Genomic DNA, 20,641 nt, shown 5'->3' with positions numbered 1-20,641 from the left:
CCACAGAGGCAGAGCTGTTTATTTACCGTATGTCTCATGCCCTAGTGCAGGGGGAGGCTCCTAGGCTCGGCTACGAGTCAGGAAGGCAAAGATCGACGGGCCGAGTGCTTAGGGCCAGGTGACACAGTCCTGGGTGCCGGCGCGGCTTGACAGCTTCATCCCCGCCCACTGGCAGGCGAGCGCGGCCCGGCCACACATGCGCGCGCGCAGGGTCCTTAAAAGCCGCGGCCGCGCGGAGACGCTGAGCTTGCCCACCGAGCGCAGGCGGCGACATGCACGTGAACGGCAAAGTGGCGCTGGTGACTGGCGCGGCCCAGGGCATCGGGCGAGCCTTCGCCGAGGCGCTGCTGCTCAAGGGCGCCAAGGTAAGCGCGGCGAGGCGCACTGCCCACCCGAGACCCGCTCTCCAGTCGAGGTCCCGGAGAGTGAGCGACCCGGTGCTCTCCTTGCCGCCTCCAGAGCTGTCCAGGCTGGCGCACTCCAGCGGACTTCGAATGCGCTGGCAGAGAACCCGATCTGTAAACTGCCCGGTCTCAAGTCCAAACGAGGAGCTTCCTGTTGTCTCTGTATTGTCGGTCTGTCTGTCAGTTTTACCAGGAGCGAAGGATCTCGATTCCTCCCCTTTTGTCCGTAGGTAGCGCTGGTCGATTGGAATCTCGAAGCAGGTGTCAAGTGTAAAGCCGCCCTGGATGAGCAGTTTGAACCTCAGAAGACTCTCTTTATTCAGTGCGATGTGGCCGATCAGGAACAACTGAGAGGTAAGCGAGGGGAAAATCAATCCATCAGCGCGGAGCGCGCCTTGAGCAAGTAGCAACCTGAAGGCAGCCTGCGCCAGAGAGCCAGCTTGGGGTGGCGGCAGGCTACCTTCTGCAGAGGGGCTATCTCCTGCAGAGGGGCTACCTCCTGCAGAGCAGCTACCTCCGAGCTCCAAGAGATAGCCGACTGCTACCTGACATCACAATAGACATAAAAAAAACTAAGGAGGAAGGGATATCTGACATCCCAATAGACATAAAAAAACTAAGGAGGAAGAAAAGCCAAGCATGTTTGAGAAATCCTTTTCTTTTAGTCACTTGGCAGCACATAATGTAATCAAAATTCCTTGGTGTATTCCAAGATAGTGCTGCTTCAGTAGTTATTAAATGATTGAGCTTGCAAATGGAACTTAGAAAGATAAAGTAGGCTAGGGGATTACGGCGTACTACTTCTCCCAGAAAGCTGGAAGACGGCAGAATCCAATGGCAATCAAATGTGGCAGTGTTTCTCCTTGGAACATGCTAGAATGCAAGGTCAAGGGTTGTCATCACAGCTGTGCTGGATGCTTTTGACCAGATGTTCTCCCTGATTTTTCCCCTATGAAATATTTTAAAAACAGTAATAGTTGTATTGCAGAGTTAGAATTGCAGAAGAAAAGTTTCTATCAGACTTTCCTCAATGCTTTCCTGTTTCTGTCTACTTGATTAAGACAGATGGATCTACTTGACCAATCTAGAAATAGTATTGGTGTAGACAAAAAAAAAAAACAGATTTGATCATTTAGAAGTCCAACAGATCTGTATGAGAAAATACGTGTATTTCAAGGAAAAATGAGAAAATAGAACATTTGTATTTCACAAAGTTTTTTTTTTTTTGGAAGACTAAGTGAAAAAATTTGTTAGGCACATCTTTAATTAACGGATCAAAAAACTTTCATGAAAGTCACTTTAGTACTTCTCTTCTTAAAATGGATGAGTCTGTGTGTAATTTTTTTTTTTAAATGTTGGAGTGTTCTGTGAAAGAGTGAAAATGAAGTGGTATGTTCGAAGGAAACAAATTGTTCAGGGAAATTGTTTTAAAGGAAATTATGTAATTAAACTCTGAAAATTTTATAAAGACCCATAACATGGATTATAAGTGTGAGCAGAAGAGACCTGTAAACACAGTGCCAGAGGAATGTATTTTGCCAGAGGAAAAAGTTTTGCTGATTGCACAGGGTATTTTTCTTCAAGGGTAAAGTCATGTCAAATCCCAACAGCCATGCTGATAGAATAGGGAACAGTAGAGGTCATCTGAAAGCTATTTCTGTCTGAATTTATATAGTTTGGCACATGACATTTAACCTTAATTGTTTTGCTTCCCAGTATTTAAAATTAGTACCTTGGCTGTAAACATGTTCCTTAAGGATAACTGATTGTGGAGGAGGAAACCAGACACATAATGAGTGACCAGGAGAAGGCATGATGGTCAATGAGAAAGCCACATGTTTTCTGGATATCAATGTTTATTTGCATTTTAGGAAAACTTGGCATTGGCTCTTCCAGTTTCAGGATTTAGTGTGGCCTACAACTTTTAAAACTATGTAGACACATGGCCCAAGAGATGTCATTGAAATCATAAAAATACAGAGGTGAAAAAGTTCTTGGAGATGACCTACAGATGGAAAAAAAAAAAGCAACAGGAAGAGTTTAGACAAAGTATAAAGGGTGCCACAGCATTTAAATGTCAGCAAAACCTAGATTGTAAGTTGCTTGAGCCCAGAAGTGAGAAGCCATTAGTATTTGACAACCTAATTTCCTGTAAGGTGGTTGTGGAGTTCTGAAGAGTGTGTGCGTACCTGCTATGTCACTTAAGTCATGTCCAACTCTTTGTGTCCTGTGGACCGTAGCCCTCCAGGCTCCTCTGTCCATGGGATTCTCCAGGCAAGAATGCTGAAGTGGGCTGCCATGCCCTTCTCCCCATCGAACCCACATCTCTTGTGCCTCCTATATTTGCAGGCAGGTTCTTTACCACTAGCACCGCTTGGGAAGCCCACTAGGTACTAGATGCATGGAAATGGTCGTAATGGATCTGAATACACAAGTGCTTAATATGACACTTTCTGAAGATAATATGGCTTATTTTTAAAAGGATGTTTGTCATAGGCTAAGCCACAGGACTTCAGTAACTTCTCAGGGACAGAGATGCTGGCTGCCCAAACTGACTTCCAAGAGCACTTAGCACAGGGTCCTCAGCTCTCTAAAATTTACTCCATTGAGGTACTGCTTACAGAACTTTAATGTGCATACAAATTGTCTATGGATCTTACTAAGGTTAAGATTCTGATTCTGTAGGTCTGTGGTGACCACTGATTCTGCATTTTTGACAGGTTCCCAGGTAATTCTGATTGATGGTGCTGGCTCGCAAACCACACTGAGAAGCAAGGCAATAAGCCACAGTCTAAGAGTGTAATTTTCACCAGAAGACTGCATAAGTTAAAACATCATTTCAGGGCATACACTGTGATAAATGTGTCTGGGCAAAATAAGAACAGATCTATAATGTCTTCTTTTTTTATTAGATACTTTTAGGAAAGTTGTAGACCACTTTGGAAAGCTGGACATCTTGGTCAATAATGCTGGAGTGAATAATGAGAAAAACTGGGAAAAAACTCTGCAGATTAATTTGGTAAGCTGTCTAAACCATGTTCATTCTCTACAATTATTTCATAAAAGGATATCTTAAAAGGAAAAAAGAGTTTTTTTCCATGGAAACAATATAATGACCTACAATTTAGAAAAAGGGAATTTACAAAAAGCTAGGGGAAAAAAGCACTTCCTTTCACAAATAGGAAGACATTTGAGATTTCCAATTATGAAAATAAATCTGTCTTAAAATATTAAAGGAAATAGGAAAAAAACCATCATTTATCAAATAACTTAATAGTTGTCAAACTATGATCTCCAGCCAAACTAGCCTGCCACCTGTTTTTGTATGACCTGCAAGCTACAAATGGGCTTTACATGTTTTAATAGTTGAAAAAATAGTAAGAAAAGAAGAAAAAAATGAAATGTATAAATATATGAAATTCAAATTTCAGTGTCTGTAAAGCTTTATCGGCACACAGCCAAGGTTGTTTATGCACATGTTGTCTCTGGCTACTTTTCTGCTACAACAATAGAGCTGAATAATGGTGACAGTGGCCCTGTGATACACAATGCCTAAAATGTTTACCATTTGAGTTTTTTCAGAAAAAATCTTTCCAATTTCTGCTTCACATTATTTATTTAAAAACTAAATTTAATTCCAGGACTACAAAGGCTAAAGTGACCATTGTACTTTGTAATAATTAAGGTTTTTATTATTAATGTCAGTGTATGTGTGTGTGTGCATGTATGTGTATCATTTCTACAATGTTTGATGATAATTTAATTATTTCATGAACTGTGAAAATATAGAATTAGGAAATAAAATTTTTTTTCTGCATTGTATTACAAGCTTACAGATTATCCCATTTTATAAACACATGACATAAACCACTGGGGTTTAGAAATACTGAAACTTTAGCTAAAGCCAGATGTCAGAGCTGGGCTGGGCATGGGGTCACTATGCCCTTGGTAATTTCTTTTATTTGGTAATATTTTTTATTAGTTTTTTTTTTTAATTAATTTAATTTTATTTTTAAACTTTACATAATTGTATTAGTTTTGCCAAATATCAAAATGAATCCACCACGGGTATACATGTGTTCCCCATCCTGAACCCTCCTCCCTCCTCCCTCCCCGTACCATCCCTCTGGGTCGTCCCAGTGCACTAGCCCCAAGCATCCAGTATCGTGCATTGAACCTGGACTGGCATCTCGTTTCATACATGATATTTTACATGTTTCAATGCCATTCTCCCAAATCTTCCCACCCTCTCCCTCTCCCACAAAGTCCATAAGACTGTTCTATACGTCAGTGTCTCTTTTGCTGTCTCGTATACAGGGTTATCATTACCATCTTTCTAAACTCCATATATATGCGTTAGTATACTGTATTGGTGTTTTTCCTTCTGGCTTACTTCACTCTGTATAATAGGCTCCAGTTTCATCCACCTCATTAGAACTGATTCAAATGTATTCTTTTTAATGGCTGAGTAATACTCCATTGTGTATATGTACCACAGCTTTCTTAACCATTCATCTGCTGATGGACATCTAGGTTGCTTCCATGTCCTGGCTATTATAAACAGTGCTACGATGAATATTGGGGTACACGTGTCTCAGGCATGTGTAAAGTGCAGAGGGGCCACGGTGTGTATATAAACACATAGGGAGTGCTCCCTACTTCACCATATCCAACTTCTTAAAAATAGGTACCATGTCATGTTTTTCTTTGTTCTTCCCTCACTAATCAACATGATATCCTGAAGATAGTGCTTAGTCCATAAATATTTGACTTGAATTGACATTCTCATGAGTAATGACTTAACTGTAATAACTTGATAGAATTGATGAAAATTACCCTAACTCGCGAAAAAAGGTAATCTGTGAGCACTACTTTTTTTAAGGTACAGAGTTGCACCCCAAGCTTGACAGATCCCTAAAATCCTTTGACCCAGATCAAAAGGTACTATTTTAAAATGCAAACACCCTCCTTCTCGTTCTATCTAAGATTTGTCTCAAGCATTCCTGGGTATCATATTTCAAAATAACTATTTTTTAATTTTTTTTAATTTTATTTTATTTTTAAACTTTACAATATTGTATTAGTTTTGCCAAGTATCAAAATGAATCTGCCACAGGTATACCTGTGTTCCCCATCCTGAACCCTCCTCCCTCCTCCCTCCCCATACCCTCCCTCTGGGTCGTCCCAGTGCACCAGCCCCAAGCATCCAGTATCGTGCATCGAACCTGGACTGGCGACTCGTTTCATACATGATATTATACATGTTTCAATGCTATTCTCCCAAATCTCCCCACCCTCTCCTCCCACAGAGTCCATAAGACTGATCTATACATCAGTGTCTCTTTTGCTGTCTCGTACACAGGGTTATTGTTACCATCTTTCTAAATTCCATATATATGCGTTAGTGTACTGTATTGGTGTTTTTCTTTACGGCTTACTTCACTCTGTGTAATAGGTTCCAGTTTCATCCATCTCATTAGAACTGATTCAAATGTATTCTTTTTAATGGCTGAGTAATACTTCATTGTGTATATGTGCCACAGCTTTCTTATCCATTCATCTGCTGATGGGCATCTAGGTTGCTTCCATGTCCTGGCTATTATAAACAGTGCTGCGATGAACATTGGGATACACGTGTCTCTTTCCCTTCTGGTTTCCTCAGTGTGTATGCCCAGCAGTGGGATTGCTGGGTCATAAGGCAGTTCTATTTCCAGTTTTTTAAGGAATCTCCACACTGTTCTCCATAGTGGCTGTACTAGTTTGCATTCCCACCAACAGTGTAAGAGAGTTCCCTTTTCTCCACACCCTCTCCAGCATTTATTGCTTGTAGACTTATGGATTGCAACCATTCTAACTGGCGTGAAATGGTACCTCATAGTGGTTTTGATTTGCATTTCTCTGATAATGAGTGATGTTGAGCATCTTTTCATGTGTTTGTTAGCCATCTGTATGTCTTTTTTGGAGAAATGTCTATTTAGTTCTTTGGCCCGTTTTTTGATTGGGTCATTTATTTTTCTGGAGTTGAGCTGTAGGAGTTGCTTGTATATTTTTGAGATTAGTTGTTTGTCCGTTGCTTCATTTGCTGTTATTTTCTCCCATTCTGAAGGCTGCCTTTTCACCTTGCTAATAGTTTCCTTTGTTGTGCAGAAGCTTTTAAGTTTAATTAGGTCCCATTTGTTTATTTTTGCTTTTATTTCCAATATTCTGGGAGGTGGGTCATAGAGGATCCTGTGGTGATGTATGTCGGAGAGTGTTTTGCCTATGTTCTCCTCTAGGAGTTTTATAGTTTCTGGTCTTACGTTGAGATCTTTAATCCATTTTGAGTTTATTTTTGTGTATGGTGTTAGAAATAACTTTAAAAGGTGTTTGTTAAGTGTCTCTCAAAATGTTTCTGATGTGTGTACGTTTAGAGACCTCACAACTGCTGTTTCTAAGTTGAGACAACTCTTTGATTTTCTTCTACTTTACACAAATAGTATAGTTAAGTAAAATGAAATATTTTCATTCTGTGAACCATAGTTACATCTCTTGGCTAAATCTTACTTTATTACAGTGTATCAATGTCTAATACCATTGATTTTGCTTAGTTAACATCTAATTTAATTTTACATTTGTGTCTCTGTTGTGAATGATAAGATCTTATCATTTTCTGAAAATATTTCTATTTGATTTGGCTGTCAGTTATTCCTGTGCTTACTTTATCTCCTTCATTGGTCTGTTTCTGAATAGGATGTAGTTATATCTCAAATGACAATTGTCAATTCGCCTACCTCTTTCAGTCATCCTGTCAGTTTTAATTCTGCATAAATGGCTGGTGATCATAATTTATCGACTGTTGACTTTTTCAAGTTGTAACCCTATTGCAACCTGGGAATTTTTATGTGTTTTCTATTTCCAGATATAAAATTGGCATCCATGTTTTCTTTTGATTCTCATTTACCTAGGCATACTTTTTTCTGTTTCTTAATTTTGAAAATGAAAATAACCTTTTATGTTAATTTTGTCTCTTGCTAACAGTATAATGTAAAATCTTATTTTTCAAATCACATCCTAGAACTTTTTACTTTTTATATTTGTGAATTTAAGCCACTCATTTATTTTTACTCTTCTGTTAGGATTTATTCCTTTTGCTTTAGTTCATGCTTCATGTTCACTAAATTTTCTTTTTGTCTATGTTCTGTTTCCATTCTTACCTTAAATTCCACTGGATAGCCTTAATTTTCTTTGGCTGGTAAGAAAATAGTACATTTTATGTGTACTCTTTGGTGGTTATCCCTGACTGATTGTGAACCATACTTCAGTATATCCTTTGGTTGCCAGACTTAAAAAAAATTTTTTTGAACATGCAACCAATTGGAAACTTTAGGAATTTAAAGAAGATATATTTTTATGAACTTATGCCACTCTCTGAAACCACATAAAGTGACCAAATTTTTTAAATTGAGCTATACTAATAAAAAAAAAAAATCACACAACAGTTCTTTCCCTTGTGTATCACTATGATTTTTAGTTTCATCTGTAAAACTCCAGACATTTTATAGATAGAGGTCCCTAGGATGTAAATTTTCCATATTCAGTTCATTCATAATGGGTATCTACTGTGTCTTTTCTCTGAGAAATCAGCTGTCAGAAAACATATGCAATGATTAGAGTTAATATAAAGAAACATGAAAATAGTGAAGAGATATCACGGGGGGATAGGATTGGATTCTAATGATCTGTTTTCATCCAGCAGAGAGGGCATGTTTGCTTTATTATAATAAATACACAGGTGAATAAACATCTGCTCCAAGCTGGGAAGTTCTTGCATTGTCTGCAAATAGAGAATTCTGGAAGGCGGGAATTTTATTTGTTCCCTTTGGTTATAGCTCACTCTCCAGGATTCTTCCTCATTGAAACTCAACTGGCCTTTACTTTTCTTTGAACTCTGCTGACAGAGGCCACTCCTTAGCTTAACTCCAGAGACTGATGACATTTGTTTAATGTTATGGAAAGAGAACAAGCTATAACCTTTGTCACCCATATATAACTTAAAAACAAGTTCCTTCACTGCTACCTACAATATGCATTGCAAGAGTAGATTAGAGTCTGACTAATCATTGTCCTCCTAACTTGATTATCTCTGGTAGTAGAATGCAAATATTTGTGTGTGGTTAGTGTATAATACTTTTTTTTCAATTCTGCTCTGAATATAATTTGCTTCCTTGAATTTTACAATTCTGTGTGTGGTCTTTTCCATGTTTTTTCCATATTCTTGTCCATGTCAGAGAGTCACCAGTTAGTTAAAGAACCTCACCACATATCATTCCCTCTTCTGAAAGCTTATACAACATAACTTATCCTCATAGGGCGTATCAGTTTTTGAAATTTTATTAGAATTATTTTGATACATGTACAACGTATGATAATATGCTGTAAGTTCTTTCAAGGCAGAACATTTTTGTTTTGCATGCTTAGTAGATGTTCAATTAAAATGTATTAGAAAAATAAACCGCTATCCTGTGATATTTTGCAGACACAGATATTCATTTTTGTGTTCAGTACAATGTTTGTATGGTTTCCTATTACATCAGTGTTGCAAACAGTATCGTCTATCCTTCCACTTTTATTCCTTACCAAATTTATCCCTTCTTCATTCTTCAGACAGTGGTTCTCACCATGTGTCCCACACAAGAGCTCCAGTAAACCTCTTCCCAGTCTTTTTTTTCCCATTAGACTTCTCTGTCCTTCCTTTTCAGACTGAAATCAGCCACAGGAGCCTTATTTATAGCTGCTCAGACTCACAAGGAACATTCAGGAAAGAAATAATTTTTACATAACTATCTGTTGGTCTGGCCATTGAGCAGAGGTAGACTTAATACTGATAAAGTATTTGAATACTGATTAAGTCATTTGGTAATGTATTTATTTCACTATTTGAAACTTTAATAAACCTAAATAACTCATTCACACTTGGGTGGGACTTACGACTTAATTTGGGCATATGACTAACTTGTATTGACTCCATTAGTATATTCAAATAAAAATTAAATAAAATTGATGGCTATCACTGGGGATTCTTTAAAAGGATTTGTTCTATACCTGAATTTAAAACTCATGAACTTTTGGGACTTCCCTGATGGTCCAATAGGCAAGCATCCATGCTCCCAATGCAGGGGGCCCAGGTTTGATCTCTGGTCAGGGAACTAGAGCCCGCATGCCGTAACTAAGACCCAGAACAGCTGAAGAAATAAATAAAAGTAAAATAAATAAAATATTTTTTAAAGTTTATGAATTTTTATTTCATTTTTCTGATTTTTTATTTCCCAGATTGGGAAAAGATGAAAATAATCCTTTTACCTCTAAAGTTGGTTAAACTTCAGTAAAGCATAATTTGTATGAAGTCACATTTTCTTCATTCCCACCATCTCATTTCTAAATGAGGTAGACTTTTCTGCTCTACTCTGCCTCTAATGAAGAGTTGAGGAAACAGATTGAAACCCTGTTGTCAAGCATACTCCTTTTTCTTGGCTCCCAAGCATGCTGATTACAACTTAAATTAATAACTATTTTCTGTTATTGCATCTCTATCATATCTAAAGATCCTATAGAACTATTTTAGTTAGTTAGTCAAGGCTTCCTGAATTATAAGTAGCTTCTGCAAGGGGGAACAAAATCATATTTACCCCCTAAATAAGCAGAAATTTTGAAAGATTGAACATGGAAGAAAAAAAAGATGAAAATAGATTTCAGAAAAAATGATCATGTCTATTAGTATCCCTTGAAAACTGACTGGAGGAAAAACAAGAACCTAAAAGGTAGAGTTTTATGATTATATGACAGAATTTTTTATAATTGCTTTACTTACTATGTAGCACAAGAACCATAAATAAACTGAAAGCAACTCCAGAGTGGAGGGAAATGAGATAAAGGAAATAACAGATTAGAAAATTTCAGTAGTAAACACACACACACATACAAATATAAATGGAACATATATACATATATGTGTCTGTGCGTTGCTCTGTTGTGTCTGACTCTGTGACTCTGTGGTTCCTCTGTCCATGGAATTCTCCAGACAAGAATACTGGAGTGGGTAGCCATTTTCTTCTCCAGGGATCTTCCCGACCTGGCAATCAAACCCAGGTCTCCTGCATTGCAGACAGATTCTTCTTTACTGTCTGAGCCACCAGGGAAGCCCATGCTCCCCTCCACGGGATCTTCCCAAACCAGGGATTAAACACACATCTCCTGGGTCTTCTGCATTGCAGGTGGTTTTTTTTTCTGCTGAGCCCCCAGGGAAGCCTATCTATACATATATGTGTGTATAATAGAAGACATGATGCTTAATGAGAGGAGTTAAGTTCATTTATCCATTTATCTTTATTACTAGAGAATTATTTCCAGGATAGGGGGATTTATGAGAGTGATTTTTAAGTTACAGAATGCCTTAATTCATGAAAAAAAGTACTTTAAGATTTGGAATACTAAACAATTGTAATTTCAGTATACATATAAAAATTCTCTCTTCATAACCAAAAATGTTGAGTAAGCATGTGCTCATTAGATTATTTTGTCAATAGTCAAGTTTTTACTTATTCTCACTATGTAAAATTAGGGCTTCCCTGGTGGCTCAGTCGGTAAAGAATCCACCTGCAATGCTGGAGACTGGGTTAGATCCCTGGGTTGGAAAGATCCTGTGGAGGGCATGGCAACTCACTCCAGTATTCTTGCCTGGAGAATTCCCATGGACAGAAGAACCTGTCAGGCTGCAGTCCATGGGTTTGTAAAGAGTCGGACACAACTTACTGACTAACCACACGTAAAATTAGACATTGAATTTTCCTTAATATATGATCTGGGATGTGGAAAAGATTGTCATAGTAAAGGAAAAGAGGTGAAAATACCATATATGTTCAGCTAAAACATTAGGGTTTTTTTCTTGTAGATTTATTTGAAGAATACTTTCATTTGAAAAATTACTCAATTCTTAACCTGATAATAGATGGCACGACCATTATTTTTCCTCCTCCATCAAAAACCAGGAAATAAATCTGGCTTTTAAAAAAACATTCCCCAATCTTCTATCTGGCTGCCTCATGTAGATGTTGAAAACCCAAAACAGGTGTCAGCAAAGCTGTAAATACCTGAGAATAAAAGAGTAGTGTCAATACACATAAACAGAGGTTCTGTTCAGACATGCTAGAGACCTGGTCAGAAACACACAGAATCTGACTTCAGTAATTCCAGCCATGTACATTTGTTAATCCTTCTTATATAAACCACTGAAGGTTTTTTTTTTTCCTTTTAAAAGGGAATCACGTGCAAGTTTTATGCATTCTCCCTGAGTTTGCTTAATATCACACTGATGTATGGCTTGAGTGAATAGAATCTTCAGTTTACTTCTTTGTGCTAAAACTACTGTTAGGTATAGAGGCAACTCTGGATGCTTGTCAAGAAAACTCCAAAAGGAATTTTTAAAATAAAAAGAAGGTTACCATCAATATATGCCCTCAGGTTCAGACTCGTTATCCCATTCTCTGTTACATTGTTTTCTTTGCAGTATTGTGAAAAATGAAAGTCATAGGAATTAAGATGTCAAAAGGAAATTTTCTCTTAAAAGTCTAAGTTGGAAGGGAGAGGCATTCTTAAATCTAAAAGGGAATGTAAGGTTTCAAATACGTTGCATGTCACAAGTTGCTTTTGATAGTGGTTAGTTCTTATTTATTTATTTATTTTTGGTTGTGCTGGGTTTTTGTTGCTGCACGCAGGCTTTCTCTAATTGTGGAGAGCAGGGGCTGTCTCTGGTTACAGTGCACAGGCTTTTCTTGTCATGGAGCACAGGCTCAGAAGTTGGGCACATGGGCTTAGTTGCTCTGTGGCGTGTGGGATCTTTCAGGACCAGGGGGAAAACCAGTGTCTTCTGCACTACAAGGCAGATTCTTAACCACTGGACCACCATGGAAGTGCCAATTAATTCTTAAATGTTAGAATAATACCGAAAAGGTGCCTATATGTGGGTGTCAGTAATAAGAATAAGCTATCAAAAAGGTAGCTGCAAGAGTGATGAACAAAATTAAGTGATTTCATTACTGAAGACCATGTGTCCAGGGAACAATAATCCCCCACTCAGTCTAGGTGAAACAGCTATGTGATCTCACAGGACACTGAGTCAGGGCTGCTTGATGCTGCAGCTCTGTGATATCATCAGGACAGTCCCTGTCATCTCTCCCATCTGCCATTGTTCATGGTGGTTCCCTCTTAAGGATGCTATCTCTATAACTTCATTCCAGCCATTGTTGTTGTTCAGTCACTCAGACATGTCCAACTCTTTGCCACCTCGTGGACTGCAGCATGGCAGGCTTCCCTGTCCGTCACCAACTCCCAGAGTTTGCTCAAACACATGTTCATTGAGTCAGTGATGCCATCCAATCATCTCATCCTCTGTCATCCCCTTCTCCTGCCTACAATCTTTCCCAGCATCAGGGTTTTTTCCAATTAGTTGGTTCTTTGCATCAAGTGGCCAAAGTATTGGCACTTCATCATCAGCATCAGTCCTTCCAATGAATATTCAGAACTGATTTTCATTAGGACTAACTGGTTTGATCTCTTTTCAATCCAAGGGATTCTCAAGAGTCTTCTCCAACACCACAGTTCAAAAGCATCAATTCTTCAGTAGTCAGCCTTCTTTATGTTCCAATTCTCACATCCATACATTACTACTGGAAAAGGTCAGTTTTCATTCTGATCCCAAAGAAAGGCAATGCCAAAGAATGTTCAAACTACCACACAATTGCACTCATTTCACATGCTGGCAAAGTAATGCTCAAAATTCTCCAAGCCAGGCTTCAATAGTATGTAAACCGTGAACTTCCAGATGTTCAAGCTGGATTTAGAAAAGGCAGAGGAACCAGAGATCAAAGTGCCAACATCCGTTGGATCATAGAAAAAGCAAGAGAGTTCCAGAAAAACATCTACTTCTGCTTTATTGACTATGCCAAAGCCTTTGACTGTGTGGATCACAACAAACTGGAAAATTCTTAAAGAGATGGGAATATGAGACCACCTGACCTGCCTTCTGAGAAATCTGTATGCAGGTCAAGAAGCAACAGTTAGAACCGAACTTGGAACAATAGACTGGTTCAAAATTGAGATAGGAGCATGTCAAGGCTGTATATTGTTACCCTACTTATTTAACTAATATTCAGAGTACCTCATGAGAAATGCCAGGCTGGATGAAGCACAAGTTGGAATCAAGGTTGCTGGGAGAAATATCAATAACCTCAGATATGCAGATGACACCACCCTTAAGGCAGAAAGTGAAGAAGAACTAAAGAGCCTCTTGATGAAAGTGAAAGAGGAGAGTGAAAAAGTTGGCTTAAAGCTCAACATTCAGAATACTAAGATCATGGCATCTGGTCCCATTACTTCATGGCAAATAGATGGGGAAACAGTGGAAACTGTGAGAGACTTTCTTTTTTGGGGCTCCAAAACCACTGCAGATGGTGACAGCAACCATGAAATTTAAAGACACTTGCTCCTTGGAAGAAAAGCTATGACCATTCTAGATAACATATTGGAAAGCAGAGACGTTACTTTGCTGACAAAGGTTCATCTAGTCAAAGCTATGGTTTTTCCAGTAGTTATGTATGGATAGAGAGTTGGACTCTAAAGAAAGCTGAGCACTGAAGAATTGGTATTTTTGAACTGTGATTTTGGAGAAGACTCTTGAGAGTCCCTTGGACTGCAAGGAGATCCAACCAGTCCATCCTAAAGAAAATCAGTGCTGAATATTCATTGGAAGGACTGATGCTGAAGCTGAAACTTCATTACTTTGGCCACCTGATGCGAAGAACTGACTCATTGGAAAGACCCTGATGTTGGGAAAGGTGGAAGGAGAAGGGGATGACAGAGGTTGAGATGGTTGGATGGCATCACTTACTGGATGGACATGAGATTGAGCAAGCTCTGGGGTATTGGTAATGGACAGGGAAGCCTTCTGTACTGCAGTCCACAAGGTTGCAAAGAGTCGGACATGAGTGAGCAACTGAACTGAGCCTTTGTTGGCAAAATAATATCTCTGCTTTTCAAAGTAATGTCCCTGCCATTCCCTGCGTACAAAGCAATGAAAAAGGAGTAATGCAATCATTTGGTTTTCTTAAGAGCACTGAAAAATTTCTCTGTAGCATCCTCCTTCATCACCCTCCCCAATCTGGACCCCACTTGCGGCTGACTCCTTCTCTGGTCTTACTGGCTGGGAAATGGGTCACTTTTATCTCCTAAACCAGTCACAGGCAAGGTGAATGGGATTTCTGCGACTCAATTAGATTAACCACTGTCTGCACTAAAGCAAGGGAGATCGCCTTCCTTTGTATTACATGAAGAAGTAGATACAAATACAAAAAAGAAGGAAATGAGAACTGTACAGGCAATCAAGGGTATCCACTATGATATATTCCAAGAGGCAAGAGAATGAAACACAGCAGATGGATGTGCCACAGAATACCTGGGCAAGAGAACTATGGGCTAAACAGGGTGAATAAATTTTGTATCCACGATTTAGAAGAGAAAAAGAATATATAGAATTCTTGAAGATGCTATGAATTAATGAAAGTTAATAAGATACTGTTGCAATGTAACATTTATCATAAAATCTCAGAAATTGGGCAACTAAGTGAAGTTTTGCAGAAATGTGATGAGCTCTACAAGTTTAGGCAAACAAAAGAGTTAATTACTGGCTTAAAACCAAAACACAGCCATTTCATAACCTTTCATTGATAACTTTTGCAGGAATCTCCATCAGTGTCTGAGATAGCAATAGAAACGTTGGGGTGTGACTATATCATAAAATATAATGGTTCTGTTGCTTTTCCTATTTCTGCCCCTGGACTAGGTTTCTGTGATCAGTGGAACCTACCTGGGCTTGGATTACATGAGCAAGCAAAATGGAGGCGAAGGTGGCATCATTATTAATATGTCCTCGTTAGCAGGTAAGGACAATTATGATGTTAATAATGATTTCTTATTGGTCATTTGGACCACAGAAATATCTCTTCAAAGTGTATTTATTACCAACTCAGGTTTGAAATGGCAACTTGGTTTACTTTTCTTTTTACTGGTTCTATGGGATTTTCTGTTTCATAATATCAAAAGTTTGAACTCAAAATTTCTTTCTTTTGTTTTAAATTGTGACTTTAAAGTTACTTAATACAGTGCTGTTTTCAAGAAACATGTTGTTGTTTAGTCATTAAGTCGTATCTGACTCTTTCAAACCCAAGGACTGTAGCACACCAGACTCCTCTGACCTCCGCTGTCTTCCAGAGTTTGCTCTAATTCATGTCCATTGAGTCAATGATGCTATCTAGCCATTTCATTCTCTGCTGCCCCCTTCTCCTTTTGCCTTCAATCTTTTCCAGCATCAAGTTCTTTTCCAATGAGTTGTCTTTGTATCAGGTGGCCAAAGTATTAAAGTTTCAGCTTCAGCAGCAATCCTTGCAATGAAATTTCAGGGTTGATTTCCTTTAGGATCAACTGGATTGGTCTCCTTGCAGTTCAAGGGACTCTCAAAAGTCTCCAGCACAAGGTGGAGAAGATCTTTTTCTCCAGAAAAAGGTGAAGGCATGGGCAATACTTAAAAGACATATTTGATCCTAGAGAGGGCTTTAGTTTAGATTCTCAGAGACTGGAATCCTAATTCAATAGCATCAATTCTTTGGCATTCAGCCTTCTTTATGGTACAGTTCTCACATCCAAACATGACTACTGACAAAGCCATAGCTTTGACTATACATATATATTTTCCTAGCATTGCTATTTGTCAAAGGTTATTGTGAGATTCCTAAACAGTAAAGTTTGTAAAAACACCTTTGTTGAACTAAAAAGGACTAAAATGAAGTTAAGGTATCTCTACTCATGTGTGATGGTAGTAAGAGTGTATAATTATAAAATACGGCATATATAGTTAGTTGGGATATACTGTGGGGGAAACCAAACTTCATCTCTTTCTCAGTGTCTCTAGCCCAGTGCAAGAATTAAATTGACATAAGATAGATCAACAGAGGAGCAAAGCATACAGGTTCTCACATGTCCATGAGAGCCCCCAGGGGAAAAATGAAGATCCAAAGAAATGGTGAGACCTCAGTGTTTGTAAACTGGGTTGAGTGAAGCGAGGCATTTGCAGGAAAGTAACTAAAATATTGAGGAGACTCAAGAAAGATAAGAGTTATTTTAACAAGATCTGTATAGATGTCTCTTCTCCTTGACACCAGTCTCTGATGATAAAGTTTCCTTCCTCCTGGGACTGGGACAGCATCTTTTACATGGAAGTTCTGTGTCCTGTTTTCAGGAAGAAAAGAGAGATTAAAGTGTTCCCTTGCACCTGCTGTTTTACAAGTGCCTTTAGCTCAAAAGTCACCCTTATGCCCAGGTGACATATTTTGAGATGCCATACTCCACCTCCCTCCAGTGCTAAACTTCTTTCATAAATAGACCCAAATGGGTAGTGGCTTAAATATAGCACAAACTTATTCCTCACTCCTGGATCAACCTAGGGCAAGATGCTCGCTGCAGGAAACCTTTTCTGTATGCAGCCTTTTGGGAAACCAGGCTGGCTGAAGCTGGGAGTCTAGGAAATGCAAGCGAGTTGTGTGCCTAAGGGTGGACATCAGCAGAGAGCTGATCATTCTTTCCACAATATGCCATTCAAATTGTGTTTTATTCAGGGCTATGTGACTTGCGATCAGCTGATATCATTTTACTTGGTATAAGCCATAAACCATTAGGGTTTCCCAGGTGGCACAGTGGTAAAGAACCCACTGCCAATGCAGGAAACACTAGAGATGCAGGTTTGATCCCTGGGTTGGGAAGATACCCTGGAATAAGAAATGGCAACCCACTCCAATATTATTGCCTGGAGAATTCCATGGACAAAGGAGCCTGGGTAGGCTACAGTCCATGGGATTACAAAGAGTCGAGCACAACTCAGCACAGCACAGCAGCAGCTATAATCCTTTTGGCAGGAACTTTTGGAGCAAAAGACTTCACTTTGAAAATTCTAGGAAAATCATCATGAATGGTTCTTGAATAGTTCAAGTGGAGTCATGAAATTTTAGAAACCTGACCAATATGGACACCAAGTCTAAACTATCTGTCCAAAAACGAGACTTTCTTCAGTCATCAGGTTGGATTCAGTTATTGTGGTAATGGCAGAACAGTGTGCCCACTTCCTGTTCTCCACCTCTCAGCTCTAGTACCATTGCAAGCATCAGCATTAGAGGTGCCTGTGATCACATACCTGTCTGAGGCTCTGCGTTTTTCTCATTCCATTGGGAATCATTGTCAGATAGTGCTTAAACCACTGTGAACTTCACCCAAGTAGAAATGTAGACATCTCCTTCTTTAGAGGTTCTCAAAAATAAACTAGCATTTCATTTTCTGTGTTGCTTCAAGACAAAAATGACATCTCTGGAGTTATTATAGATATAGTTATATAAACTGTTCAGGGTAATCTGGTTAGTTTTCCTAATGTGACATCTACTTACAAATTATAATATTTCAAGTCCAAGAAAAAGGTGAAAGCATGGGAAGTACTTAAAAGACATGTTTGATCCTAGAGAGGGCTGAAGTTTAGATTCTCAGAGACTGGAATCCTAAAGGGAAATTGTCAAGGCTAAATCTATACACCTTTGAAATAAAATCCTAAGAAAAATATATAAATGATTGGAGAATTAAGAAAAATGTTTAATAGTTTATTAAAATATAAACGTGGAAAGAACCTATGGTGGCAATCAAAAGGTAATTCCATGAATTCCTTCTTAAAGTTAAGAGGTCTAGTAACACTTTGAGAACCATGAATGCCATATAGTGGGAGACCCTTGACCTTGTATCATTGGAGGCACTGATTTCAGTCTCAAGAGGACTAGAAGCCCTCAGTGTTGAACAATATAGGATTCTCTGGGAGAGATTCTGTAGCAGAAGAGGCTCAATTTCCCCCAAGAGCATGAGTAGAGAAATGCAATGTAGTACTGCCTCTTATCCAATGAAATTATTTAAACATATAACAGCAATTAACTTTAACTGAGCACTCACCATTTACAGGATACTCTTCTAAATACTATGGACACCTTGTGCTGTGCTTAGTCACTCAGTCGTGTCCGACTCTTTGTGACTCCATGGATGGTAGCCCACCAGGCTCCTCTGTCCATCGGGATTCTCCAGGCAAGCATACTGGAATGGGTTACCATGCCCTTCTCCAGGGGATCTTCCCAACCCAGGGATCGAACCTAGGTCTCCCACATTGCAGGTGGATTCTCTACTGACTAAGCCACTAGGGAAGTCCTTATCTCATTTAATTCTCTCAACAGCCCTGTGCAGTAGTTTCTATAATCTCCATCTTGAAGATAAGGGAGCCTAGTCTGGAGAGCATAATAAGTATCTTGCACAATCTTACATGCAAGGAAGCTTGGGAGTTGGAATTCTCATAATAGCAGCCTGATAGGAGATCCCCTATGCCTTAACCGCAAGATTTTCTATCTCTTCTGTCTATAAGTTTGTTAAATCTGTGTCTGTTTCCATGTCTCTCTTAGCCTAACTATAAAGAAAGAGAAACTGAAGTCCTGTAGCTTAATTAAGCCAGTGTGATGTCCCAGTATATTCAGGACTCCTGGGCACTATTTTAATCTCAGGACTACTTACTCAACCTTCAGTGAAAGCTTAAGCTTTTGCCCTGTTTGACACACACAGAGTAAAGCCCTGGAACCATGTGGGGAGATTACCAATGTCACAAGTCAAAACATGCCAAACAGAAGAGCAATTTAGATGTCCACTCGCCTTTCTTGGCTAAAAGCTTGGTTTGTCACACTTCTTATCCTGAGTGTTAATGAACTCTTATTCATTATCCCAGAGTTAATATTGGGAAGCATGTGTGAATCTTTTGCTAGTCATGTAGACAAAGCAATGAATGGATGGAAATTCAATGAGGATACCATTCTGCCTTTGAGTTACTTTCTGATACTCTTACAATCTAGTGAAAATCAGAGCAATCCAAAATGATTCTCCCTCTGTTATTCCTCCCGATAAGCAGGGTAATTCCACTGGTGATGGTTCATTAGTTCATCTCTGTCCATTACACTTGTCTGGGTACCTTCATAATGCCCATCTTCCATACCTGCAACATCTAACACCATTTCCTTGTTGCCTCTGACCCATCTGGGCAACCCCTGCTAGCCCTCCTCTGACCCTTGGCTTTGACACTGAGGTTCTCTCATCTCAGAAAGAATAAAAATGTACTGTTTTGTGTTTTATCCACTCATTATGAGCCTCTGATCTTCCCTTAATGAAATCAGTTTGATAAAAATACAAGATTTTGTAATAGTATAGCAGAGAATAAATTGTAGCTGTCTCACATCTTCACACTTTCCTCAGAATTAGTATCAAAAATTTTGTGCCCTTGAAGTCAGAGCATGTTGGCAGACGTCAGCTGACCAAAAAAGTCTTTGAGAATTACCAGAGTCAAAGTTTTGTTTGTTTGTTTGTTTTTACTTCTCAGCTTATATGAGATATAACTGACAAATGAAATCATAGGAAAAGTAGTTCTAGTGCTTGCTTCCTGTGTTTTCCAGATGTTCCTTCCCTATAGACCTTTCCTCTTTCCCCTACTGCTCTCTCTGTTGAAGGAATAATGGGTACTATTCAGTCCAACCAGAGTCCATCCCATGATCTCGTGTCCAGATCCAGTGGAATCATTTAGTGTCATAGTAAAACCTCAAGTTGACACACTGGTTTGGGCAGAGGAGTTAATGAGTAATGACCACTGACGCAGACAGAATATCAGATGCAATTAATAAGTTTAACAAACAGAGGAGTAGTTACAGTAGAGAGTGATTCTTTGCTGTGTTGAGGGAAAGGTGTCTCCAGTCTGGAGCCAGGGAAGTTGTTCCAATCTCTGTTAACCACATAGACTCTTCTGTATGAGCTTTCATCTATAAATCTAATATATAAACCTGCACTCAGTTTGCCACATTCATCCTTAATTATTAAGCAAGAAAAGTTGAACATCAGAGAAGAGCAAAGTCTGGTTTAATGCAGGTAATCAAACAGCTCTGCTCCCATAAGACATCCCATATATGTGTGCGTGAGTGCTCAGTTGTGTCTGACTCTTTGTGACCCTGTGGACTGTAGCCCGCCAGGCTTCTCTGTCCATGGGAGTCTCCAGGCAAGAATACTGGAGTGGGTTGCCATTTCTTCCTCCAGAGGATCTT

At 39.1% G+C, this 20,641-nt stretch overlaps 1 protein-coding gene across 1 annotated transcript in view; it reads left to right on the top strand.

The window, feature by feature from the left end:
- The first annotated feature begins 245 nt into the window (after window positions 1-245).
- The window catches only part of HPGD (15-hydroxyprostaglandin dehydrogenase), a 36,837-nt gene continuing 16,441 nt past the window's right edge, over window positions 246-20,641 (top strand). Inside the window, 4 exon segments of the mRNA NM_001034419.2 lie at window positions 246-365; window positions 635-758; window positions 3,317-3,423; window positions 15,277-15,373. Of these exon segments, the coding sequence (NP_001029591.1) occupies window positions 273-365; window positions 635-758; window positions 3,317-3,423; window positions 15,277-15,373 (421 nt within the window). The 5' untranslated portion in view covers window positions 246-272.

This window comes from Bos taurus, chromosome 8, assembly GCF_002263795.3.
Source record: "Bos taurus isolate L1 Dominette 01449 registration number 42190680 breed Hereford chromosome 8, ARS-UCD2.0, whole genome shotgun sequence".
NCBI lineage: Eukaryota > Metazoa > Chordata > Mammalia > Artiodactyla > Bovidae > Bos > Bos taurus.
This window is presented reverse-complemented; position numbering and strand designations above follow the sequence as displayed.